Genomic DNA, 27484 nt, shown 5'->3' with positions numbered 1-27484 from the left:
AATTATCACAATAAAACATCTAAAAATAGAAAGTAATCAATGTCTTACAGGAAAAGATGCACTTATATTTAACTAAATGTTACTTTGGATGACTTCCCAAATGACTTGAGTATTTGCTCACGAGGCACTCCAGTGAAAGCCATCCTTCCATTGCCCTAAGTTGCTACCATTGAATTGCCTTGTATAGTAGCACATCTCAAGCCCCCAGATGCCTAAATGGATGAGAGAATGAGAAGTAAATGACCAGCATCCACAGACTGTTGCTGCTAGTGAATGCTGTCAGCTGTAGTATTGCTCCTTCAGGCCCCAAGGAGTGACTTCTCTGGTTTTCCAACCTCCACAGGCTCCCTGTAAATTCTTCTACTCCTCCTCCGACTCTTCCCTCACTCTCTTCTCTCCCATCCCTCTCTTTCTACACACTGGACTCCAGACCTTTTCATCTACATGCCTCTCTCTTGGCCTGGAAAACTAGACATGCCCCTTCACACACTCTACTGATCTGTCTCACCTCCTTGGCCATGTGGTTGCTCAATCTATTTTCCTGTTTGTGTGTGTGCGTTTTATCTGTCTCTCTCACACTCTCTGGTCTTTTTCTCCTCTGCCTGTCCTTACTCTCCCTCTCTGCGCCCTCTGTCTGCTGCGGTACCTCCCCACTCTGTCTCTATCTCTTAGTGGGGCAGTGTCAGGGGGTCAGAAAGGGGCAGCAACTGGGCATGGGGATGATGGGGGGGGTCCTTATCGCAGTGACAGCGTGAAGAGCATGGTGACAGAGGGAGTGAAAACTGGGAGGTGGCAGACCGTCCAGGGCCACATGCAGTCCGGAGGATTGAGACCCAGCAAGTGAGTTCAGAACTGGGCAGATAAAAGCGAGCATTGTGCAGCAGAATAAAATGTCAGTACTGGGCGAACATGTATTCTTACGTGTTTTTACCTCAGCAGCAGCTATGATTATATGAATGAATCAATTCTGAATAGAAACAGGAAGGTAGGTGAAGTTCAGCAGGAAGGAAAAAGCAGCTCAGGTGTCAAGGTGAGCGTGTGGGCACAGATCAAGGTGTGAGCTCTGGGGAAATGTGAACTCTCGTCATCAGGAGAAGATAACAATAGCTGCCCGAGCTGTATCACACTGACTCAAACCTTCATTTGACACAGCCGGCCCACCTGCACAGTAGAGCCTACTGTATGAATCTGCACACAAGAATATGATTTATTTATGTGAGGGGCTACATTGCCTGCAAATGTACTTTCAAAACTCCGACAAAGAAATAGTCTCATTTTCACACACTGACTGAAGTAATGCGTCACGCTCTCCCGGCCTTCCTTTTAATTAAGATTTCAGCTGAAATGTGAACTGTGTGTTGGTCTTCGACTGCATGCATCCCGTTGCCGTGACGTATGACATGATTTAGGGTCTATATTCAGCACGTTGTAAATGAGGCAGTTAATTTTCAGTTCCTCGTGTTTTTTTTTGTGTGTTTCTTTTTGCACCTTCCTTTGGCACCTCGTGTCTGTGATTTTCTTCCTCCACAACACATTTACGCTCATCACTACCTCACTCCTCATTCCCCTCCTTCACTCCTCTTCTCATCTTTCTTTTTGCCCCCTGTCTATAATTGGATTCTATTTTCAGGCTGCTATAAGTGTCTGTGTCTCTTGTGTTTGTGTCTCGCACCCCATTTTCTGTCTCTCCTCCATCGTCACCCTCTGCTCTTATCGTTCCCATCGCTCTCTCCATCTTTCTGTAGCTGTGTAAAGCCACTCCTCTCATTCTCCTTTTTCTTTCTGCATTTGCCCGCAAAGTGTTTTAGTTTCTGCAAAATCCTCAATTACCCTTTTTAACCTTTTTTTTTTGGGTGGCAGTTAAATATGATTGATGACACACTGAAAGCTTAATGCATAATTGCAAAACAGAGTAAACTGCACCTAACTGATGTGAATAGCTCTCTCATGACCTAATTCTGGTAGTCTGGGTTACACAGAGATGTGAGAGAGAAGAGGATATATTTAGTGAGTAGCAAAAACAAAAAAGACATGATACAAGATACTGTAGAGCTCACGAAAACACAGAAATGATGCATAAGTGAGCAATAACACGTGTCACACTTTTATGTAGATGTGACTCCTAAAACATTTTTTAAGAAAGGCATTGAGCCAATTAAACAGCATTTATAAAGGGGAGGAGTGGAAAATGAGAGGCTGACAGAGGGAGGGAGTCGTACTGTAGGACTTGGTTGGCTGTTGGGATGTCTCTGGAGATACAGCATGTATTTAAAAGACGAAAAAGACTTAGAGAGAAAGGAAGAGAGGCTATCAGAGATGGAAAAAGTTGACTGACGAAGTAGAGGAAATGGGGATCTCTCATCAGACCAAAAAACCCTTAACAGGAAGGCCTGGAAGCTGCAAAGCCACGACCCACACACCTCGACGCGGTCACATGACACAGAGCCGCTCCACGCCTGTGCGGACGGTGCACATTCGACCGCGGCCCACTCGAAGCGCACCCTCATGCAAACAGCACGCTCAGACCGCACAGACACGCAAGGTGCACACACATCTGACGCAGACGCGCAGGGCGAGCTCACAGTCGGCACACTGCTGCCCGACGCAGCCGTATGAGCAGTACACAGCACACAGCGATCACTCAGGCTGCACCTTCTACTGCTATTTCTGCTACTGCTGTTACTGCTGCTGCCTCACGTTGCTCTCTTTTTCTCTCCTCCTCCTCTTGTCTCCACCTTCCAACGCTCCTCCCTCGGCCTCCTTCTCCACTTTGTCCTCGTATACCACCCTTCCTCCTTCCTCTTCCTCCTCCTCTTCCTCCTCCTCCTCTCCCTCACGATCATCAACTTCCTGTTTGGATGAACTTTCCTGTATCTATCCTGATGTCAACCTGACTTCTTCTGACGTGTCTCCTTACTGCCCTGTGCCACCTTGTGTCATCTCTGATGATTCTTTCCCTCTCCTCTACGTCTCATCTCCTGACCTCACCACTTCTGACCCGCTCACCTCCTCTTGCCACGGCTCTTCTTCTTCATCTGCTGTGTCCTCTTCTTCTCCCTCTCCTGAATCCTTCTCCCCTCCCCATCATCCTGTCCTCTGCCGGCCGTGGCCTTCTTCGCGCTCTCTTTCCTCCCTGCTCCTCTGCCCTCCCAGCTTTGGGGATCCAGTCTTATCCTATGCATCCACTTTGGAGCACATCCCCGCTGGGCCGGCCCGGCCTCGGACGCTGCTGCGCCAGCAGAGTCTCCAGCAGCCCCTCATCCACCCACCAGGCCCTGTTCTCGGCCACCCCCCCACCACATCCCAAAGTTTGGGACAATTACACACTGCACCTGGACAGCCTGGGGGAGGCGGGGGTGCTGGGAAAGGAGAGGGAGGTGGCAGCAGTGGTGAGGGTGGGGGTGCAGGAACACGAGGTGGTCCCCGGGGTGCACGGGGCAGCCCAGCTGGAGCAGGTGCCTCTCGCTACAGGGGAGGTGGAACAGGAGGGCGCTCACGTGCCAGTCCTGGCAGCTGGGATTACATGATGGACCAGATCCGGAATCGGGGCCTGGACGTCAAGTCCTTCCTGTGAGTCTCCGCCCCTCTTCCTTTTAATGTTTGTGGAGTGTTTTGTAGAGTCGCCTGCTTAGGCCTCTGTTTCTATCTGTGTCTTATGGTATATTCACACAGGTCCTTAGTGCATTAGTTTAAAGTATCTCTCTGTTTTCATCTGTAATGATTAATTTCCTAGGATCAAATTGTTCGTGATGTACAGTCTGTATGTTTGATTACTAACTAATCTGTCTTTACTTTTACCTTTTGTGCAATGCTGTTTTGTGTCTCTTCTTTGGGTGGTTTTCTTTCAGTTTGTATCTCATATCCAGGGAAGGATATTACTTCTGTCAGAGGGGTTGTGTGCATACATATATACTGTATGAGTGTGTAATGTATGTGTGTGTTTATGGTTTATGGCTGAATGAGAACATAGTTGACTTTGTTTGCGTAATAACTTCAAGTTGCAAGTTAATATGTATAATGCAATGTTATATAGAGTTACAAAGGCAAATAAGTCCAAGTTAATGCTCATCATGCTAATGTATGATGATGAGTTGATAGCAGATATGTCAAAATCTATAATATAAATGTTAATAGAGGTGGAGTTATAAATGTAAATAAGCTGTTGTCTTTTGGTGCGAAGCCGTGTGTAGGAGATGGATTAACATTTAATTTGATGTAGACACCGGAGATCACTCACCAATATTAACAAGAATAGATTATGTTTATTAGATTTTGTGCATCTGGTTACTTCATATATTTCATGATCATTTGAAATCTGAATTGAAACCGAACATCATGAGCAATGATAATTTCCAACATTTGTTCGTGTGGATGCACAGAGCTGTATCAGTGATGAGTTACAAAGCTCCTTACTGAGCAATCTGTTTAAAAAAAGTGCATCCTTGCCTAAGTTTAAAATGAATGACATCACCTGCATGAAAAATGGCAGGGACGTTGCAGCATATTGTGGGATATTTCTATCCCATTCTGTGATAGATTGTTCAATGTTTACACTGTACGCTCTGCTACACAGTAACATCTGTTTGGATGGCATTCAGCCTGTCTCCTGCAATTGTCTTTACAAGATAGATCCAGTGGTGCTGGTTCATGATAGTCATAAAATGGTGGCATGAGAAGTCGCAATATGTTTTATATTCACACCGTCCCACACAATTACATGTTGTTTCTGAGCTATCCTTTGAAATGACTGTTAAATATCCTGTTTAGGAGACAAACAAGTAGGCCTAATCCATATTTCATGAGTGTTTGCTGCTAAAATGGCACCTCTGTTTCCAGTGTCACTGTAACTTTTATGCCGTTAGTAACTCTGTGTCTGCTGGTTTTGCTGCTGGCCTGCTGACGTGTGTTAGCATGTGTACATCACACAGTCCACATGTCACTGTGCATCAGTATAAGAACAAGGGTTAAGCAGCTGTGTGTAGATTTGTGTTAACCCTGAAGCATTGATCTTGTGTCACCAGGACCATTACTTCTACGACATATTGTTACTTCAAGCCAGAAGAGGAGGGAGGCAGAATGGGGGAGGGAGGGGAGGGAGGGTGATGAAGGGATGAGGAAGGACACTGCCAAGGTACAACATGTGTTTAATGTCCACTTGTTCTGAATCTATTTTTACAGTCTCTCTCTTCACCGTTAGCCTTTTCTTTGTTATGTGCGTTAAAGCTTTTCTGGGCATTTGAGCTCGACACAGCTGAACTCATGCCACCAGCTAGCTGAACATTAGCAATGTAGCACATGCAGCCACCAAGGTCATCGAGAATATCGCCCGTAATAGTAAACTGTAGCGCTCATCATTATAAATGTGAGATTGAGGTCATTGTTGTTTTATTTCCTTTCCTGCAACAGCAACACCTCTTATGATTTATGACAGAGCGGTTCAGTAATAGACATGACCCATTGTTCAAGCCAGTATATTTCAATCTCGGCCAGATTCCCTATCTGGGTGAATCATTGCTGAGTGAATGTGTTGATGTCGTTGACACAGATATCTAGCCTTTGGAGCCATTTGACCAAATGGATCTCTTCGGAGATCGGTCTTCATGCTTTTCGGCTTAAAATCAATAATTTATCCTGGTGTCATTAACGTCTGTTCCCTCTCTCGCCTCTGCTTCTTTAATGTTCACCACATTGATTGAAGTGTTTTACCAATATTCTTGAGTATATATGCCCATACTTAACAGGTGATGAGAGAAGAGGGATCCAATAACCATTATACTTATAATACAAGCACTATAACATTATATTTCATAGAGAGTGATTCCTAACCAGAGGTACTTGCACCCCAGTGGGTACTTCTGCAGTTTCTAGAGGGATAGATTGTGGAGTAGCTCAATTAATTTCGAAAAAAAAGAAGGAAATTACAATTTGATTAAAAGAAAAAAAACTGAATCCATATGTTGAGTTAGCAGCAACACCTGAACGCCACATGTTGCAGTTGACAGTGTTAGAAAACTAATTAGTAAATGAGTGCAGAAGCTGAAACAGTAAATGGATATAATGCTGAAATAGTTGGATAAAAGTAATGGATTAAAGGATGAAATAATTAGCTAAAAATAATGCATAACATGTTGAAATGGTTGCTTAAAAGTAATGAATGTTTGAAAAAAATATAATAATATATACTTTTATGCAATTAACAGTATCAAGAGTTCATCTCTTTGGGGTTTTGAGGTTACTTTAGTCTCTATAGATGTACAACAGGGAGATGAATAAACAAGACTTTCCAATGGAGAGTGTAAGAAAGATGAAATTATGAAGTTTAGTTTGATATCTTCCCACAGGCTAGCAGGACCATATTTTCTTTAGCTGTAGGTATTGTAACAGCGTCAGAGGCTTAAGCTATAGAACCGTGGGTTTGGGTGCGACAGGGAGGAGGGAGTGATGAAGAAGCAGAGAATTAAGAGTTGAGGAAAGGGATGAGAGGGGGGGGAAAAAGGAGGGGAGGATTTGAAGAGGGAACTGTGTGCAGAATGGAGAAGCCGAAAAGAGAAGAGTGCAACACGGAGAGTGAGAGAGCAATGACCCAGAAAACGGTGACACACCACCGAGCACCTCAAGATACCGCGTCACTCAAATAGAAACAATTAGTCCAGATCTTCTTAATGAGGCTTAATTAAATCTTAACTCTGGAGAAAGACGACAGGCATGTTCGATGGGAAAGGTGAGTCTGGAGGGAAAGCAGAAGGCAGGTTAGATAACTAGATAAATTACTGTGTGTGGGTGGAGTGTTTTGTGTCAGTGTGTGTGTGCACATAAAGGCCCGTACATACCTTTTCACATGTGTGGAAGTTGGGTGTGCAAGCAGCTGAATATCACATCCATTAACAATCATTAACTAATCACCAGCGGTTCCCCTTATTATTTGTTGTGTGTATGATGTGAACACAGCCTGCACCTGTTGTCGACACCACTTCATTAAAATCATTACATTATTGATTGATTCGGCCTTTTTCGTCGAAGGTTTCTTTTTTAATATCCTTCCCTGGACAAAGTGTTTACCGCTGGGGTGTTATGTAGTGTTTTCTCAACATGACGATTTTCTCTGTGACTGCTTCTTGTTTACTCTCGTACGGTTCCGCCGTCTCTCTCTGCTTCTCTGTCTTTACCGTCACCTTAAATGACCTCTCTTTTCTTCTCTCCCCCCTTGCACCACACCTTCTTTATGTTCGATCTCCCCTATCATTTGCATCTGTTCTCTTTTTCTTGCCTCTTTTCTCTTTCCATCTGTTTCTATCTCTTATCGTATTTTTTTGTATGGGGGAGCCAGTGAAGGGAAGATGGTGGTCCTGGCTTTGGCCATTGGTGTGGCCGAGCAAGATGACTTTGCCAATATCCCTGACCTGCAGGAAACAGCGCAGGCAGCACCACCATCCAATCAGGAGCCCCCTCCTGAGAAGAGGTACCGGATAACATATGAGAGTGCTTGTGTGTGTGCGTGAGAGAGAGAGAGAATGAGGTGCAAATGAAAGGATGCGAAGGATATAATATCAAAGAAAAAACATGAGATGATTTCAGCATCTAGGTAGAGGAGAGTAGTTTAGTTTTTTTAGTGTTTTCAGTGACTCACTGCACTTAAGAGCATTGTGCTACCGACCTGTGCCTAAAATAACACCAGAGCTCTACACTGTTATATATTATAGAAATAAAAACAAGAGCTGACTACACTGCCAAATGAGGAAAACAATGCCTGTAATGCCAAAATGAGTAAAGAGATAAAGCAATTTAGATGCTAGATGTAAAGCAGTAATGAGCTCATAAATCACAGCAGTGAGATGCTCAGTTGCACCCACTCGTGCTTCCGCCCTTTTTTATGCTTTTAGGGGTACATTTTCAGCCAATCGAATGAAACAGTGTTTTCTCGAGCCAGTGTCTTCTTTTTTTTTCTGACCATGATAATTATCTCCCATATCGCAATGGCATTCTCCTCCACCATTTTCATCTCTATTTGTTTGTCTTTTCACTCCTGCCTTGCAGAGACCTCCCATTGGTAATTGTTGTATTTCCTTTGTATTTTCATGCTTCTATTATCCCAATCCTTTCTATTTCTACTCCTGTTTTCTTTTTTTCCCCCCTCCTGCTCATTAGCTTCCTTCAATCACCCTCTGCTGCTCTGAGAGTCCCGTCTCTGTAGCTCCACCAAGGGCCCAGAGAGGCTCCTCATTATTCCACAACATGTTAGTCACTTACATAAACATGCTGCTAAAAATAAACCTTTTCCTTGCCAGCCACCTTATACACTAGAAGCCAAAATATTTCCACTCGTCTAGGAGGATGAACAACTCGTGTACTCTCCCTATTTCCTAAAATAATTGGTTTCACATTCTGTTTAGGAATCGGAGCTATTTTTTTTCTTTTTTGTGGAACAGTTTAACAAACAAGTACAGTGTCTGTGCCGTGTGATGCAGACAGCTCAAACCACACTGTGCTTCTGTTGTTCATTTCGGCCATGGATGGTAGTTGTGATTATTTGAGCCAGTGTGTAACATCACACAGCCAGAGTGAAATCCTGCGTTTGGTCCAGCCCAAGGCAGATACGACACACTAGATTTCCTCTGCAGTCCAATTAGGCCGTTTTAACCTCACTTTGATTCTGTGACAAATTGGAGACAATTTGGAGATGCATAATAAGACACACACCTTAAAACAAAATGGCAGGGAAGGGTGAACAAATTTTGATTTACTCGTCACACCAATTATTCCTCATTCACAAGTGTTTCATCAATTTGACGCATGATTTAAAACTGGAGCCCTATTACAATACAGATGGTAACAGTTTTTCTTATCGTACATGCACAGCTGCAGTATGAAGCAGCACATGTGGGCTGCGCGACTGGAGACATTTTACTTTCAGATATTAAGTTTTAATCAAAGAGCATCTCAAAAAAGATCGCCAATGTCTTTTTCTCCCCTGAACTAATAAGCAAATTAATTCATTAGACAAAATGTGCCTTCAGAGCTATGCTAAGTCAACAATAGTGGATTTGACTTGTCTCTTGGTTTTTCACCTCATTTTATTCTCCTTCCCTCAAGCATCATGTGGCCTTTCCCTGAAGTCGACTCAGCGTTGCAGTGTTACAAACAAGCATGAAAGTATGCTTTGAGTAGGAACGTTGCCTTTGTGAACATCAAAACTATCTCTATTATTAAGAATTAGTGTGAAACTTGCAGGGCCACTGGAGTGCAATTTTCTGTGTAATTTGCTGTGCACATTACATCTGGCTTTTCCAGCTCCTGTGTTCACCTGGAAACCTCCTTAAATGGCTTGTGAAATCAACTAATAGACTAAACAGCAAGCAGGAACCGCAGGCTGCTCGGTCCAAAACGCGGCCAGGCGGACTCACCTCGATTAACAGTGATTGAATGCATTGTGGTATTTTCTAGATTAACCTGAGGTGCATTTAATTTCTTTCAGTCAAAACAGAATGACTGGCAGCTTACAGTCTGTGAACAATAGAGAAGTGGGAGGTAAAAATAAAATGAAAAGAAAAAACCTATAATGAAAGCTTTTGAATGTCTCAGCCTTTTAGTGGGCTCCTTGTCCTCTCTCTGCTGTAAACTAATTCCACTTGAGACACTTATTGTTTTGTTTGTCTAATGATAAATTACAATCTCAAATGCATAATGAATGATTTGGCCACACTTTAATTGGTTGCTAAATTTAGAGGCTCAAAAAAAAAAAAAAACGTTATAAGTCCACGGTGTATTAGAAATGCAAGGTGTAAGCTTGCTGGGAGTTTATCATTCCCCGTGGTGTTAGTGCTGACTTCACAGATGTCTGACCATGATTTAATCAATCAAGCTGCTGGCATATTGCTCATTCTAAACGGGGCTCTTGAGCCTGCCTCGAGCCAGAGACAAAGCTGTGCTTTCATTCGTCTCTCATTCTCCACCCTACAACTCCCCACCCCCTACCCCTCCCCATATAGCTATATCCTTGCAGTCTGTGTGTTTACATCAAACATGTCCTTCATGTGTCCATCACTCATCTACATATCTGCATCCCTTATGTTATACCCCATTCATTTATTAAACATAATTGGGTATATGGACAACATATCACTGGCAAATGATTTGAACCAAACATTAAGGCTCCGAAGCTAATGCGAATAGGTCATGTGACTCACAAACATTAACATCATCAGTGCTCACATCAAAGTGAAATCTCTTCGCTCGTGATGAATAGCAAAGAGCTGCTCTGCAGAAGAGATGCTGTATAGTATGTATTAGTATGCATCAGTGAAACGGCCAGAGGTGGAAAGTGCTATATTTAAGTGCAATTTTAGGTATTTGTTCTTTAGATCACTATTTCCATTTTTCTTAAACATTAAAGCAGTGATTTCCAGCCTTGTTGGTTTGATCCTCTTGCAAAAAAAGCTGTGTCAAGTTAGGACCCCTTATCACAAGTTCTACCAAATAGTGATTTCCCCTCAAACCTTCTCAGATTGAATAAATAGGTGATGTTTGAGGCCCAAATAGATAGGATTACCCAATAAACCAATAGATTATCCAATAGATTAATCAGCAATAACAATCTAATAATGTCATTTCCTTCTACTTTGATTATCTAAGCACATTTTCTGATAGTACTCCTGTATTGTAACTTAAAGATGTATTTCAAAAATAAAGATATACAGTAATACTAATTTATGTCATGGAATGACATCTCCTCCCCCATTGAAGAATACATTATCTATGGTAATTAGATATTACATATTGTATTTCAGAAGTGTAGCTGCTGAAGATGTCTCCTACTTCACTGTAAAATGTTTGTGCACTGGAAGCTTCAAGTTTCCACATCACATTTGTGTAAATTGCATACTGGACCACAATTGGCTCCAAACTAGTTGTGATGTCACAAGTCATGCTTGTATTTTTCAGATTTAAGATGAGCACAGAGACACTTTCACCCCTCATTAGATGAATGTGAAAACAGCTTTCTAGTTAAACTCCACACATCATTCTGCACAGTGAAACTCAAACATCCAAGTGAAGTGAAAATGAGACAAACACATAGTTGAGCGAAGGAGAACTTGAAGTAGGAGTTTGAATGAGGACTTTACTTAAAATTTAATGTTTTCACATTTTTGTACTGTATCAGTACGTTTACATGAGTGGAGTGAAGTGCCTCTTCCACCACTGTAACACTCCTGGATTGGCACTAGAATTAGCTGAAGAATAGTGGTCATGGGAACATGTATGTAAAGCACTTAAGGGACAAATAGCAACAGAGAGGCTTTGCGTTTAACCTTCGGCAGCAAACAACGTTTCATTGTTGCTTGGCCATAGTTAAGGAGAAGCCAAACAAACACACTGATATCCCCGTTGGCCATGAGAAGGTGCTATAGTGCGTGATATTCATTATGCTCTTTCACTGACCTTGTATGTTCAGTCCCTAGATAAAAGTGATGTGCGTGACCATTTGTTTATGGAGTGAGGCGGTAGACTGACAGTCTGAACTGCTCCCGACTTGGTGGAAGTGATAGAGACTTTCAAACCAAGGTTACACATTTCCAGGAGATAGAGAGAGGAGAGCGGAGAGGGAGGGCATGTTGCACAATAAAATAGCAGAGGAACGCAGTCACATTAAAAAATCTGTCTGTTGCTTTGATTCTGGGGCCACACATGCTGAGATGTTTATATACCAGGGATCCATAGGTTGCTGAGCTTAGAAAGCTTAATTAGGATGTTAGAGTGGCTTGTTAATGCCTCATTGATCTCCACTCATACAATTCTGTTGCGATTCAATGAACCTATACTGTAGGTTCTCCTCCAGTGTTGCTATAAAGAGAATCTACAATCCCCAGGAGCTTTGAATCTAGATCTCTCTCTGAGCAGCGAGCAAACAGCCCAATGAGGATGGAGGCTCGGGACAGAGGAGGCGGGATGAATACTTGTGCCACATTAACATTCAATCCACTTGCCTGTGGTCCTTCAATTATTCATCCATGCATGTTACATCATTTTGTGTAAGCCAGTGGAGTTGTTTCTTGTTTTAGAATACATCTTGCAGATATTAATAGATATAGATTTATATTTCCCTGCCTCAAAGACGCTCAGTGAGATTTTCTGAGTGTCTGTTAATTGCCAAGTGGTCTATATTGCGTCATAATTCATGAGCTTATTACATTTGCTTAACTTGACATGAAAGGCAAAGACAAACAGCGGTTATATCCTTTTACCTAAATCAATATAAATGTGTGTTTATTTAATGCCATGACTGTGTGTTTGGGCTCTTAACACTTTACTGTAAGTAGAAGGAGTTTATCCTATATGTGGTGGAGGATGGTGTGTTTAGGCTATCGCAGCTAATGCTAGGTCACCCTGAGGTCACATGCACATGTATAGAGTACTGTGTAACATACTGAGTGGTCATGTAGCATCTTGTTTTTTTCTGATAAAAGAAGAAACATTCTTTACAATGCTTTCCAGATCATATAATCTATCTGTGTTTGTGCATAAACATGTAAACTGATTATGCTATGCTCTGCTAATCTAACACAGTGCTCCTCCTGTGACAGGGGCTTTACAGGCCCGACTAATCAGTAGAGTCTTCAGGGGGCCTGGTTAAGACTGTCCCCGAGGCTTTGGCTCCCTGCGGCCACCGTGCTCATCCACATCATCACAGGGGGAATGTGGAGATGCATTCAGCTACATGCTAAGAAAGAGGGAGCACTAGGCAAAGGCGGGAAAAAAAAGGAGTCACAAAGAGAGATGGAAGGAGGGGGGTGCATTCATACATCCATCCATCCATATGTCAGGGGAGGATGAGAGAAAATTCAGAGTGCAAATCCATCTTCCTTCCAAGAGAGCAATAGGGGGGAGTACTTATTGCACTCTGCACATCCATGCGTTATGTGTGGCTGAAGGCAGCACTCTAGCCAGCAGGTACATCCTGGTACACATGCTCATCTCGTGCATCCGGATAGACGGATGGCGATTGGGGAGATGAGCTATTAGGAACATTAACCTGGGACTCCTGTGTCCTGCCTCAGAACAGGTGGCACATCTGCAGCAGCCTCCACCTCAGAGGCAATCTATGAATTTAATCGGGATTCAAAACATTTGGTTGGCTCATGCCTGCAAGTTTTAATGGACTTTTAAAATGTTTTGATGATTTCATATTACTGAAATTCCCTGGAAAACGTTGGTTAGTTTAATTGAGCTCTGAGGCATGAATGCTAAATTGCAGAGTATTGGGAGGCCATCAAGGGAGGTGGGGCTCTTAACGGCTATAGATATGATAAACAGTAAGTTCATCATTGGATTTGAAACTAATGATATGTGCAGTGCTCACAGTATTTTTCAATATTTTAGAAGGCAACCAACCATGATAAAAGCAATACAGCTTCTAAAAGAACAAACAAACAAGTAAAATAGGCATAAAAAACGATGCTTTAAAAAATCAGGGCCATCATTTGTTACCATCTAAATCACTCTGTGGTTTTCTATTTCCATTCAGAGTTCAGTGAAAGGAGCAGGCACACAGAAGGCAGCATTTAGCACCTCCCTTGTTGCCTCTTCCTGAAATGGGATTTCAGTAAACGATGCTATTTTAGACTCATTTCCAGTTCCAACATGCAGGAAGTAATTAGTTAACAGTGAAAGCATCCATATTTATATTTCGCTGCAGAAATTTTTGGACATAGCCTGAGAAGTGAAGCAGCAGGGGCGACCGGCTGAATCCAGTGTGAATGTACATGTGTTTCATGTGGATGATGAGTTATGTAAGCAGCGCTGTGCTTCAGCGCTGTGGTTCTGACTGTGTATGATCCTGGGAAGTGTGCTGTGGCCCCTGAAGAATGATAGATCTAGTGGGTGGCTATGAAATTGAGCATAGACATTGAAATACATCATTTCATGGTCTCAGGCAAGCGTGCTTGTTTGAGTGTGACATGTTTGCAGAGGGGTGGGGAGTCTGAGTGTCTGAAAAAAAAGGGGGGGTTGGTGGTGGTGGGGGGCTCTGGGTTGGGTTGGGCTTTCTTTCTCGCGTCTCTCTCCAGCCTAGAAGTGGAGTGTCTTTCCCCCCCTCCCCCCTCTTCGAGCTGCTGGCCCTCGGTCAGGTAACAAAACAGGATAGTATCACAGGACGGTGAAACCCAAAGTGGCCCTGCCTGCCTCCATATGTGTGTTCATGTGAATGTGTGTGTCTGCGAGGCTCTCACCCGTACCTGTCATATATCCTATACCTTAATCTTTGTTCTCAGTGTGTTTGCCTGTTTGCTGCACCCCCTCCAAACACACCCGTCCCTGTGCCCACTCCCAACAACCTCTTGTTACACACCCCAAACCCCTATATGTATGGTCTATGTTTCTAGAGCCGTTGCTATGCCAACAGCCCACTTTCTGTGCCTTAGCTGTGGGAGAATCTGGTCTGAACTCAAGTCCACTCTGCCTCCCACTGGATACTGTAGACAACTGCAAGCATCAATTTCAATATCAACCCCCAAGGGGTCAGACAGAAAAAGTATTGGCACCCAAATGTAGCAGTTGTAGTATTACCATCTGCCACAATTAATATTGTTTTTTTTAGAAATTTAACTGAAACCAGTCTTCATTTGCAATTCATGATACATTGTACGATCCGGAGGAACTAAGTTATTTCCTGCAACAAATCTGCAGCTCCAGCCGCTTTGTTTAAACAGCCTGGAGGCAGCGCTGGAGCAGTGGACCACCTCAGGTGCTGTAGAGCAGGGCTGGTAGAAAGGGCCATTCCCCTGGCTGCCTAGCTCTTACCTGAGAATGCACTGAACCCCTGAATGAAGCATGAAGGAGAATGAATAATTGAAGACGTTCACTCCCCCATCGATAGTTGGGAGGTGGAGGAGGAGGGAGGTGCCTTGCTTTACTTCAAACCGTAAGTCTCTCTCCTTGCTTTAGAGCTCATTTGAGCTAATCCTCAGATCTTTGTTTAGTGTTTTTCCTCTCCTCTCAAACTCGTTGCCTGCAGTTTAGAGTCTGTGAACAAATAACAGGCCCCAGAAAATGCAATTACCTCCCTTGGCAACTAATACAACTAACACCAATTGATGAATATTCCCATCCCTTCTAGAAATGGTTAACATCCCTCCTTCCCCCCCGTCTCGCTCTGGTTCCTTTGCTGGTTGACGTGATTGTCTGTTTGCTTGTCTTGTTTGCTTGCTTTTTCTGTCTGTCTATTTGTCAGTATATTTTCCCCGGTTCTGTCCTTGTCTTCTGCCAAAATGTACACATTATTGCATTCAACATCAATTTTCATCGAAATTTGTGGTTCAGAGCACCCAACAAAAAGTACAACAACTGAAACATAGATTCTCTCAGCGACTGAGAATGCTGGCCAGACAGACAGACTTTCTATGGGCTCCTTGTTTTCTGCCTCTCCAAGGCATTGCCTTCACTCTCTGAGTGACAACTACTTGCATATATTATATATGCACATGTAGCCAATGCCAGCTCGTGCTTTGGCTCCTGTGTTCCCAGTCCCCACTTTTAGAGTGTTGCTAAATGGTTGGAAAATCAGGTTAGATGATAAAGTTACAGCGACTTATATAATTTGCAGTTATTACTTCATTTCTAACAAGGCCCTCTTTTGTGACACTCTAAATGTGCATTTCCTTTGTTCTTACCGTTTGTCTCTTTTTGTGTTTTATATGATATTATGTTTTTTTGTATGGTATATCTACGCCTTATTTCTCTTTCATACTATATTTCATCTATCGTTTCTTTTGAGCTCTCCATGTATTGAACGAGGGTTCTTGCTCTCTTTTTTCCTGGTGATCAATTGTATTTATTGTCTTTTTTCTTTTCTTCTCTGTGCTCTTTTTCTCCCTTTAGCATGTTCGTCCCTTTTGTCTCCTGTTAGAGATATTGTGTGTGCATAGCTCTTTAATTTTGTCTCTTATTCTTTGATACTTATCAGACTGACCAAACTAAGCCTCTCTTGTGTTTCCAGGCTTTCCTTCCTTCGTTCCCTATCTTTTCTTGCAGCTCTGTTTTTTCTCTCTAATGTGCTGGTGTTTGTAACAATCTCGTGTTTGGTTTTAGTTTTCGTAACCTCGCTGTTCATGCTATTAATACTTGCTATCTCTTCTTATACAGATAAATAATTTTCAGCTTGCTTTTTCTATTTCTCTCTCATTCTTGTTGAACCTTCTATTTTAATCTACAGTCTTTATGATTTCTGTCCGGTGTGTGTGTCTGCAACTTCAGCATCCTCTCTTGCTCATTTTGTTCCTCTTTCTCTGTGTTTCTGGTCTTGTTTTTTCTTCTCTATTTACTATTCATTTATTGCCTAACAGTGTTTCAGTGTTCAGCCTCTCCATGTGCCTTGACCAGTCATCTATGGAGTGCTGTGTGTCCAATGTGTCACATTACATTGGCCAGGACTTTCGCGTTTGGCTCGTCTCTTGTTCTATCTTTTCTCATACTTTCTTTAATCTCATGATATTTATTCTATTTTTAATTTTCTTGTCTTCTTTTACTATTTTATTTTCTGTACACTTTGTGATTCTTCTTATTTTCATGATGTATGAAACGTAGAGGGTTTTTTCCCCCAGAATGTTTATCCCAATTTTACATTATGTTTCCAACAATCCTCGTGTGAAGGAACTAAACTTCTTAACTTAACATCTATTAACATTTGCACCTAAGCACCAGCTCTGCCATGGGAGACCTCTGCTCTCTCCTTTATGTTTTTATTAATATTTTTGCTGTTGTTGATGCAAATTCCTCATTAACTGATAGATTTTAAACACACAAACACAAACTCCTCAACATCTGTGCCATCAGCTGTCCTGTTAAACGTCTGGTCTTCTACATGTCGCTATAAATGTCTGTCTATTGTATTTATAGTAACGTCATGTTGCTATACATGTCATTATACACGTGTGTCTCGTTAATGTCTTCAGAGCAAACAAGGGTCTCAAGATAATTCATTGGCTTCTATCAAATCAAATTTAGTAGATCTCATTTCTGTCTGAAAATGTGTCTGTTTACTTGGTGGAGGTAACTTCTTTGTTAGAGATATGGATGTTTGCCACACTGGGCATATGTATAGTCAACTCAGGTTCCAACTTTTATCCAACACAACTCACTGCATCAAATGTGCTCAGTTCTAGCGCCCGCTGTTAATCTGTGAAATCTTTGGCAGATTTTTTTTTTGGCTTCGCTCACGATAGCTAGAGACAGCACAATCGACTTTGAAGTGACATCTATCCAAAGAAAACTTGGACTCAATTGGTTGTTTTTTAGTTAGGCAGTTTTTCAAGTGCCAAACAGGTGGAGGTTGGACTCCCCGTGTGCTCAGACATTCTCTCTTTCGAGGGAAGAGTTAGCTTCTCAGTGCATGTCGTCACTGTTTTCCTCCTGGGTCAACTTATGTTTTTGCTTACAGGGGCAACAAGCCAGCTAACAGCCCCAAAGGCCAACCCCCTGATGCTGACGGCCACTCCTCCGTAACTGACCTGGCCAACTCTCTCACTGGAGACATGGTGATGGTAAGACCATCTGTCCCACCACACATCCATCCCACTGTCACCTATGCTGATGCTTTTTGGTCTGGCTCTTATGGATTGGACTTCTTGGTTTCATCACAATTACACAAAAAGAAATATTTTATTTATTTTACATGCTTTTCTTCCTGTTTTGACAATTATGCATTCATTTGAGAAATAAATCAATTTTAAAAAGAAGAAGGAGGAGAAGAAACAAACATCCAACATTGCAGCACAGTTTTATGTCATGTGACAAAACTCTATATGGTCAAATGGAGTCTTTTATAACATCCTTTTACAGTAAAGTGGCTCATTTTTAGCACACTGTTTGATCAATTACAAGGAGAAGCAAACAAGAAACCTCTGAATTATTAAATTATGTAAGAGGCGATCTGACCTGGCCAGTGAAGTGGACATAAAAAGGGAAAAATAAGAACCACACAAGTATTAAAAAAGAAAAAAGAAAAAGACATGGGCCATATTTACCATAGTTACCAAACTGGGCTATAAACATAAAATTGGAACGTCTTGTCTTTGGGGTGGTATGTACTCAATCACACTTAGACTAGATATGTTTTACTTTATCCTAAACTTTGAGAACATATGTCAGTTTTCTCCATTATATATCAATGTTAGGTGTGGGAGAACTTAACTGATCTGCACACAGTCCTGATCTCAACCAAGTCTAACACACTCAGGATGAACTTGGATGCCGACGGAGGGCCAGATCTTTTCGCCCAACATCAGCGCCCGACCTCACTAATGCTCCTCTTGTAGCTCAGTGAGAGAAAATCCCTGCAGTCCAGCTCAGAACTCTAGTGGAAAGCCTTTCCAGAAAGTTGGAGGAAAGATGTTTAATAATCATATATAACGCTCGGTGTCGGTGTCACATACTTTTGGTAGTCTTGTGTAGTCTCTGAGACAGGACTGGTGCAGAATCATCCTCTATGCTAATGGCAGGTTGATGTAAAGCTGTACATGGCTAGAGGAGAGCGATAATAGAAGGAAGAAAAAAAACACAGGCAGTTCCCACAGTAGCAATCAAGCGAAACAAGCCATCCAAGGTGACTCATAGTTTGTATGCAAATCACTCCTCGGGCTAGCCTTATTCAAAGTGTCAGTGGAGACTTGAGCGCGAAATGGTCCTGTGAACTGTTGGTTGTCTTATCTCCTTCAAAGTCCTCAAAGGCTTGTTTCTAATCTTTTGCTATTGTAGGAGTGAGAGAAAGAGAAGGCAGAAGGTGCAGCCACAGGGAGAAAAGTAATGACCATAAAGACAGCTGCAAGTGGAGAATGCCAACCTTGAGCTGTGCTTCCCCGGCCGTTCTCTCCATGCCCCTCATGCAATGCACTCTATTCCTCTCTTACTCCTCCTGCTTTTCTCTCGCTCTCTTTTTTCCGTTTCTCTGTCCGCTGCTCTCTATCAGATAGTGGCCTTTTAGTGCATAGCAGTGATAAAGCAGTCAGAGTGGCTATGAGAGAGATGGGTGGTCTAAAGCTCTACTATCTCCAATCTGAGCACCTCCTGCCTCTTAAGAACATTAGTAAGGAAATTAAACTCTCTCAGTCTTCTTAATGTCAGACCAATCTCTGCCTTTAAGCAGCAGCTCCAAAATCTCCTCCCTTCACAGCTTCCCTCTGTCAAGGTCTGTTTGCACGTGCGTATGTCAAAGAGGGTGGGTGCCCTTGGATTTAACTTTTCTGTGTGACTGGCTGCTGCTGCTGCTGCTGCTGCTGCTGCTGCTGCTGCTGCTGCTGCTACTACTGCTGCTGGATGTGTTTATATTTATTTGAGTGCATTTGTGGCCCTGCAGCTGTCCCCAGGTTCAGAGGATGATGACGGTGAAGGGCCTATCAGTGAGAAGCTGGGTCGGATCCAGTTCAGCATAGGCTACAGCTTTCAGAACACAACCCTCACCGTCAAAGTTCTCAGGGGCCAGGAACTCCCAGCAAAGGACTTCTCTGGCACCTCGGACCCCTTCGTGAAAATCTACCTGCTGCCCGACAAGAAACACAAACTGGAGACCAAGGTTAAGAGGAAGAACCTCAATCCCCACTGGAATGAAACCTTCCTGTTTGAGGGTGTGTGTTATTTCCACTCAGATACGTATTAAAGAGCAGTTTCAATTGTTATGACACATTATTATTTAAATTGTATTTTGTTAAGCTGCCCAAGAGGGGGGGTCTCTTCTCATCTGACTTTAATCTGGTGTTTCTGATTTCTAGTTTTCTGCTAATTCTTTAACACTGAACGCAGCCAATTTCTGTTTCTAGTCACGCTAGCGGCTCTAGGGATTGCATACTGAAATATGAAAACAACCAGCAGATGTTCATAGAGGATGTAACCCAACAGTCCCCTGAGTTTACCACTAGCCCTATCACAATTATGGCATATATGGTTTTGAGTGAAACACCTCAACAAGTATTGGATTGATTGTCATCAGGTTTATTTTTTATTCTTTATCAGGATCCCCATTAACTTCCGCAAAGTGGTTGCTAGTCTTCCTGGAGTCCACTCAAAGACAACAACAAACAATAACTAAAATCAGTGTCAGTTAAACAAAAAGGTAAAACAGGACATATATAATAAAATACATTTGTTCATGACCCCTCGGGATGAACTTTAAAAACTTTAGTGATTCTTTTAACATTTTGTCTAGCGTCATCAAGTCAAAAAATCACTTTGTTTAATACTTTATAATAATATAATAGTAATCTTTATTTATATAGCACTTTTTCTTGACATGTTTACCTGAGTTAATATCTCTGTAAACTTTGTTTAAGATTATATTGATATTTTTAGAATGTATCATTATTATTTTGTTAGAGTGAAGTGTTGCTGAACTGCATGAAAATGAAAGTCTAGTCACAAACAAGTACTGAATACTGATTTATGGCAATGACAAAGAGGTTGTTTCTCAGCACCAAATGAGCATTGTGTGATTCGTGTGAAAATTCATAAAGGTGTGAAATGAAGCTAATTTTTTTTAATTGATAAAACCTCGAGCTCTAGAAACAGTTTTGTTAGAGAATACAATTGTTGAGTGCTGCAAACTGCAGATGTTAAACAGCGGGAGTGCAGAGAGCAGTGAAGTGTTTCACTCCTGTATGATTTGAATTTGCTTCATTATGATCATTCTACTTGGATGACAGGGTGACAGTAAAATAGCCGAAATAACATTCAGAAAGCTCAAACACTCTGCCAAAATTAGAACAATAGCCGATGCTCCTGAAAAATGAATGAGATAGGTCTTTGTGACTAGAGTATAATGATCCCTCTCAGTCATTTGAGAGAGTGCTGGCTGGTCCTGCAGTTCTTAAAATGCACTTTGGCCTTTGCCAAATTCATCCCTGTTAGCGCTGTGTAGATTACAGGTTTTTTACTGCCCTTCCTGCTCTGTCAGGACTGTGTGTCTAACCTTCTCAGTGTCACAGTGTAACTTGCTTTTCCTCAGCTCATTGTTTTCTTTTTGTCTGTGCTTTCAGGCTTCCCTTACGAGAAGGTGAGGGAGCGCACACTTTACCTTCAGGTGTTGGACTTCGACCGTTTCAGCAGGAATGACCCCATTGGAGAGGTGTCAATCCCCCTTAACAAGGTGGAACTGGGTCAGATAAAAACCTTCTGGAAGGAGCTCAAGCCCTGCAGTGATGGCAGTGTAAGAGAGGGCGGGGCGGCTTTTTCATTCAGATGTTGTAATTACAGTCTTATGAAGGCCAGTGTGATGCTATTTGCCTACTACTATCAGCATGTGAGCTTGATTGACGCATTATTGATACGCATTTAATGATGATCAATGGGCTCAGACTGATTGGGGTTTAGAGCAGAGAGGGCAGTGATGTAAGATTACATAACAAGCTAGGGATTAATCTGAAGTTTGATATTCCTAGATGAAATCTGATATTAGACTGGATGATTCATACTCCATTGTGCTTGCGTGTGTGTGTTCCTCAGGGGAGACGAGGAGACCTGCTGGTGTCTCTCTGTTATAATCCCACTGCCAACATCATCACTGTGAACATCATCAAAGCGCGCCATCTCAAAGCCATGGATATCGGGGGCACCTCAGGTAGAGATTCTTCATTGTTTGCTCAGTCTTTTTCTTTTTCTAACCCTTAACCACCAGCCAGAAAACCCTCATCATAACACTGGAAGCCACGTAGCTTCACACACAGCTCGGGCTCTGTGTTCAAACATTTACTGACCTATCCGCACAGAGGACGGTCGCTGTCTGGCTCCCGAGCTGGGTCATGTCATAGATAGCTGCGGCAGCAAGGTGACATCACATCAAGCATCTCTCTCCCTAGCCCTCTCTCTTTCCTTTTCTGTCTCTATCTCTTTCTGTATATCTATGAGGATCTTCAGCCTCCCAGTCAAATCTGTGTCAGCTCAGTCTGGTGCTAGTTTTTAAAAAAAAATATCAGATCGCACTGTGAAAAGCTTTCTGTGGCATATTTTTGTAAATGTATTGCTTCCTGGAGTAGTGGGAGCGTTGTCTGTTAGTATCACAGAAAATGATAATGCTCCAGAATTGGTAGTACAAATCCCAGGCCCTGTTTCCATAAATACTTCCTCATTTGTATGTTTCCTTGCTCTGGGGATAAGTTGACCTTGAGCTCAAACTAAGTATCTGCTTCCCAGCTGCCTTCCCTGACTTTAACAATTAGGAGTGTAATTGCAAATCTAACCCCAAAAATCACCTTCCATGGGCATCTTCATCCTGTGGCTCACATGTAAACTGCTGCACTCTGCACCAACATTGCAGATCCCTACGTGAAGGTGTGGCTGATGCACAAGGACAAGCGTGTAGAGAAGAAGAAGACAGTGACGATCAAACGCTGTCTGAACCCCGTCTTCAATGAGTCCTTCCCCTTTGACGTGCCCGCCCATGTGCTGAGGGAGACCACCATCATCATCACCGTCATGGACAAGGACAGGCTCAGCCGCAACGACGTTATCGGCAAGGTAACGTCTGACAGTATTCTTTGTTGTTGTTGCCCTTGGTTACAACATATGACCCTTCCAGGCATTAATGCTGCTAATGTCGGACTAATTAGCTTTTATCAGTAAAATCAAAGGACATGTCAAAGTCAAGTATATTAGTATATGTGGTCATAGGTTATGTTAGCAAAATACCTGTTAAGGACTGGAACATTTAGCTAAGGGGCTGACGTTAGTCGAGTAGAGAGTTTAGAGTAATAATTACGACCCTGACCTAGACTCACAGGTCAGTCTCTAAATGCTTGGCTCACAGAGGACAATCTCTCAAGTTTCATTGTAAAAACTGGGTGAAAACAATAAGAGAGGGAAAAAAAACCTGCATTGCCGAACCAATCCAAAGTTTTTAGGGCGACTCGTCATACTGGGGCAACAACATGTAGTTCACTACAGAGGACAATGGAAGGGGTATAACATCACACAAGACATGTCCTTGACAAAATGTAAGGGTTGTAGGTTTGTTAGCAGCCGTTCTCGCCACTGTTCAAGCAACTACTTTGCATTTAGAAATCCTTAAACTTTGATAGGCAGGGATCTTCAAATGTCTAGCCCTGTCCTCCTCTTCATGTGGTTCAGGGAAGTTTTAACTCCACCAACTGCTGTCACATTTGCCAAACTCATCAGTCATATTTTCTCATCTTTAAAAATCCTTGTCCTCAGGCATGTACTGTCTAAAAACACAAAGATTAATGCATAATATGTAAGCACTGGAAGCATTTGTTGCAGTAAGCATCCAAACCAACTAGGTGTTATTCTAAAATGAATAACATTTTAATTAAGACACTTCAGCACCTAATCGAAAATAATGGCTATGCATGAGCTGTTCTGTTTACTCAAACTTTTTAATTAAATTTTACAATGTGGTTTCTTTATTTACACGTCTTATAAATGATATCTTACTTTAGATTACTTTTCTGGAAGAGCTGAAATAGCTTCAGCTGTGGTTTTTTATCACGTGTGAAGCCATCATGTAAATATTTAAGACCCATTTACAATAAGTAAGGAGGATGCAGCTTATTTAACAGTTAATTAAAGCTTTAATGGCAAAATACATTTTAAAATCTATTAGCAATGCACCATGTGACAGCTCAACACTTCCCCAGCAGAGACACTACTCCCCTCTCATGCAGTAGGTGCCAAATATTGTGCAAACATTGTGGCTCTTTCTATTAAGGTGCTGTCATGACTGAATGATTTTGCTGTACACCCACGTCTGAATGATAAAACGCTGTCACTTTAACAGGTAATCCTATATTATCATTCCTTCTCTTTTTTCCCCCTCTCTCAGATCTACCTATCGTGGAAGAGTGGACCAGCGGAAGTGAAGCACTGGAAAGACATGCTTGCTCGGCCGCGTACTAACGTCGCCCAGTGGCACGCTCTCAAGGCCTGATCGCACTACCCAGCTTCCTCCATGGCCTCTTCCTGTCTCCTATCTTCTCCCAGTCCCTCCCCTCCTCCCACTCCCGTCCTTATGCACAAGACTGACTTGCTGCCAGGCTGTGAAACACGGGTACAATTAGCCATCTGCTCTCTTAAACCTTTAAACTCTTTTTCTCTTTTCTTTGAAAATCTCTATCCCTCTCCAACTCTTCATTCTTCTTCTGTTCCTCCTCTCATACGGCTGTGTCTTAATTTCAGCGTCTCACCACTTTGCCAATGGTCCCCCTGTTTCTGACTGTCTGTATGTCTGTCTGTCCTTATGCACTTTGCCTGTGGAGGTCTGATATTCTCTTTCTTTGTTGACCCCTTGGTTCTGAACTGCACTGCAGCCCCTGACCCATTGAAGGTGCCAGTCCCGTGGGATCACAGAGAATCATAAGTAATGATCTAATCTCATATAATCCTAATGTATGACTATTCCAGGTACACAATACTATACAGTATGTACTGTATGTACATAAACATATTAACATATTAGGCATATAGATTGGCAGAACTCCCCTATACACATGACTAATATACAGTATGTTATCCATAGCCTGTCTGCTGTTCCCCATCTCTCCTGTCTCTTCATTTGTTGGCGCTTCCTTGTCATCTGTCTCAAGTGTACTATATCCTCTCCCTCCTTTTACTCAAAAGTGGTTAAATGTTCAGCTGAAGTTTGTCGAAAGCAATCAATACTCGGTTCGTGATGAATCCAGCTGAGCTCAAGATGGAATTGTTGTAACTGCTGTCTCTCCCTCCCTTCTCTTTTTTCCCCCTCTCTGGACTCTTCTTCTTTCTTTCATTTTATCCATATTGTTCCCTCTTTCTCTTCCTCTGGCACAATATTAGTGAATCCCCTCCACCTCCCCACCTTCTTTCTTGGACCCCAACCCCCTTGTCGTCTGTGTGCTGTGGGTGCTGTGCTGTAGCTCCAACAAAAATAGAGATTAAAAAATATATATATAAACTGAACTTTCCGAAGCTGGGAAAGCGGGAACACAATAAACTCATGAAATGGATCGCTCCTGAGTTTTCCAGACAAAAAGCCCTGACATGGAGAGAGAAAAAAGAAGATGAAAAAAAAAAGAAAACCCAACAAATCCCCCCCACACACATGATACGATGATGTCATTTTTCACAGCATCACCAACTGAGGAAACCAATTTAAAATTTTCTTCCAATGTTAAGATGAAAACAGAAGCAAAAAGCAAAGTCTGTGCTGTTTGTGCACACTTCTGTCTGTTTATTGATGCTCTGAATTCTTCGTACTGCCCTGTGCTCTTGTTTTGCCCTGTTGTGCTGATGGGGGTTGATCTCCATGAATTGCTTGACCTTGCCACCAGTTTCGACTGCGTGTTTTGTTGTGTGTGACTGTGTGTGTGTGTGTGTGTGTGTGCGTGCGTGTGTGTGTGTGTGTGTGCGTGTGTGTTCACAGGAGCAACACAATTCTGACTCGGCAGAAATCTTCTTCTCTTTTCTCTTTCTCATCTTGCGCTCTTCTTGCTCTTCTTACTGCCATTGTTTCCCCATCCTCCTTTACTGCCCTGACTCTTGAACGAGGGCACGGGGAAGTTCTATCTGCACTTTTTGAAAATGTAATAACAATAATGAAACTGATAATAGTTTTGACGATGATTACAGTACTGGTGAAAATTAAGGGAGGAGTATCTGGAAGGGTGAGCAGCAGTTGGGGAGAGGCTACATCTGCTCTGTGATTTCAGGGTTTGGAGACGAAGTAGAGGACACCGAGGATGGATGTAGGGCTCTCATCCTCCTCTTTTTGTTCCTCATATTTATCCCAGTGTACCTGTGTACGCGTACCTGCGTGAATGATTCCTGGCAGCAGGTTGCTAATGTCTGAAATGTCAGACAAAGCAGAGATGGAGGGATCACACTCCTCTCTTTCGCAGTGTATTCTCTACTGTAACCGTCTGTCTGTGTTTTCACATTCACAAAACCCTGTGAAGCGTAATCCTGTCAGCTTGTCAGGATTTTTTACTTGCAGCTTAGTTTTTACTTCTAAATGAGGATTCACCTTTCAATCAACTCTACCATTAGACTGGCATAACAACCAAATAAAGTCAGTGTTTGTTTTAGGGTTGAAACATCTCTGCTACTGTTAATGCAGCCTCCTTATACTGGCTTGTCAAAATCTGTGCGCTCCATGTTGCGTTTTTCTTTCCACTATCATGCAATAATTTGTAAGTATCTCATGCTTTCATGCTTGTATAATTGTGGCTCAATCTGCAGCCAGTTAGTCCTCATCTAGTTTCTCCCTAACCCAGTCTGGGCAGCAAACTGTGCTGTTAGTGTGTTCTGGGCAGTGTGTTTCGTGTGAGACTCGGTGCTGGCTGCTGCGAAGCGCTGATCCAGTCCAGCACCCTTCAGAACAATTGGCCAGTCGTGGAACAGGGCCCACTGTTTTGACAGCCGCTGCCTGCAGTGTCACAGCACATTACACTCCCATTAGGTGGTCAGAAAGGAGCAATATCTCCTTTGGACCTGGGGGACACACTATTTGTAGAGATAATGCTTGCTAAGAATGATACAAAACATGGAGTGCTCACATTAGTAACCAAGAAAGTGATGGACATAGATAAAATGTTGTCAGCGAAAATGAAGAAAATCATCAGTAGGCAGTCTGTAGGCGGCCTGTAGGAGCTGTGATTTCCAGGCGTGGTTATGCAGGTGTGCAGGTGATTCAACACAATACCTCTGCCATTTCTTTTCAACAAGATTACAAGTAGCTCAAGGTGGGATAAATTACCATGCTACATGGGTTTACATAGCCTAGTCATCAGAGACCCTGTATATTGGGGGATATGGAATTATTTTTAGTAACATGAGGCACAGTGTGATGCTGCTGAGACAGAAAGGCTGCAGGGCTGGACTTTAAAACGTACAGTGAGTGTTTTTATTTCCTTACATGGAAATATAATTTACTCTTGATATCCATTTTAGAGTTCAACCTTTGGACTATCATCAAATAATATTACACCCTTAGGACAAAGGCAGAAGATTACTGATCTAGTGAAGCGCTGTCAGATTGGATAGGAAAATGTGATTCTGTGTAAATTTATTGTAAAACGTGTACACACAAGAGAATATTTATTCTAATATAGCTTGTTTAAACCAAGGGACTATTCATGCTCAAGGTCACAAAGTTGAAAATGTCAAGAAAAGAATTATTAAAATGTAATATCAGCTGCACTTTCATAAGTTTCAGCATAATAAGTTGTTTACTTCATGAAACACAGTGTATCAAAAAAATATAATTCATCACAGTGTATCCAGAAAAAGTTGTACACTCCATAAAATAAGCAGAAATCTCAAACATTATGTTCTCTCATTGCCAGCAGTCAAACAGCAGCACCATTAAAATGGATGGTAAGCTCAGAGCCAAACAGTATAAAGGAGAAAGCAATTTCCAAATCCGAGTTTTATTATGCTGCCACCTGTCTCACACCTCTAAACTTATTGCGTTTGGCTGGCACCAACACTGTCGGCAATGACCTTCAGCAATCCTGAGCTC

The 27484-nt window shown here is 42.3% G+C and overlaps 1 protein-coding gene across 1 annotated transcript; it reads left to right on the top strand.

The window, feature by feature from the left end:
* Nucleotides 1–2347: 2347 nt before the first annotated feature.
* On the top strand, nucleotides 2348–23917 carry syt7a (synaptotagmin VIIa). Its single transcript, XM_053319100.1, has 8 exons — nucleotides 2348–3570; nucleotides 7328–7459; nucleotides 17429–17531; nucleotides 19343–19610; nucleotides 21015–21184; nucleotides 21481–21595; nucleotides 22292–22491; nucleotides 23813–23917. The coding sequence occupies exons 1-8, from the start codon at nucleotides 2348–2350 to the stop codon at nucleotides 23915–23917; spliced, it is 2316 nt and encodes a 771-aa protein (XP_053175075.1).
* Nucleotides 23918–27484: the final 3567 nt, after the last annotated feature.

Source organism: Scomber japonicus, chromosome 5, assembly GCF_027409825.1.
Source record: "Scomber japonicus isolate fScoJap1 chromosome 5, fScoJap1.pri, whole genome shotgun sequence".
Classification (NCBI taxonomy): domain Eukaryota; kingdom Metazoa; phylum Chordata; class Actinopteri; order Scombriformes; family Scombridae; genus Scomber; species Scomber japonicus.
Note: the sequence above shows the minus strand (reverse complement) of the source record. Positions and strands in the feature narration are given on the sequence as shown.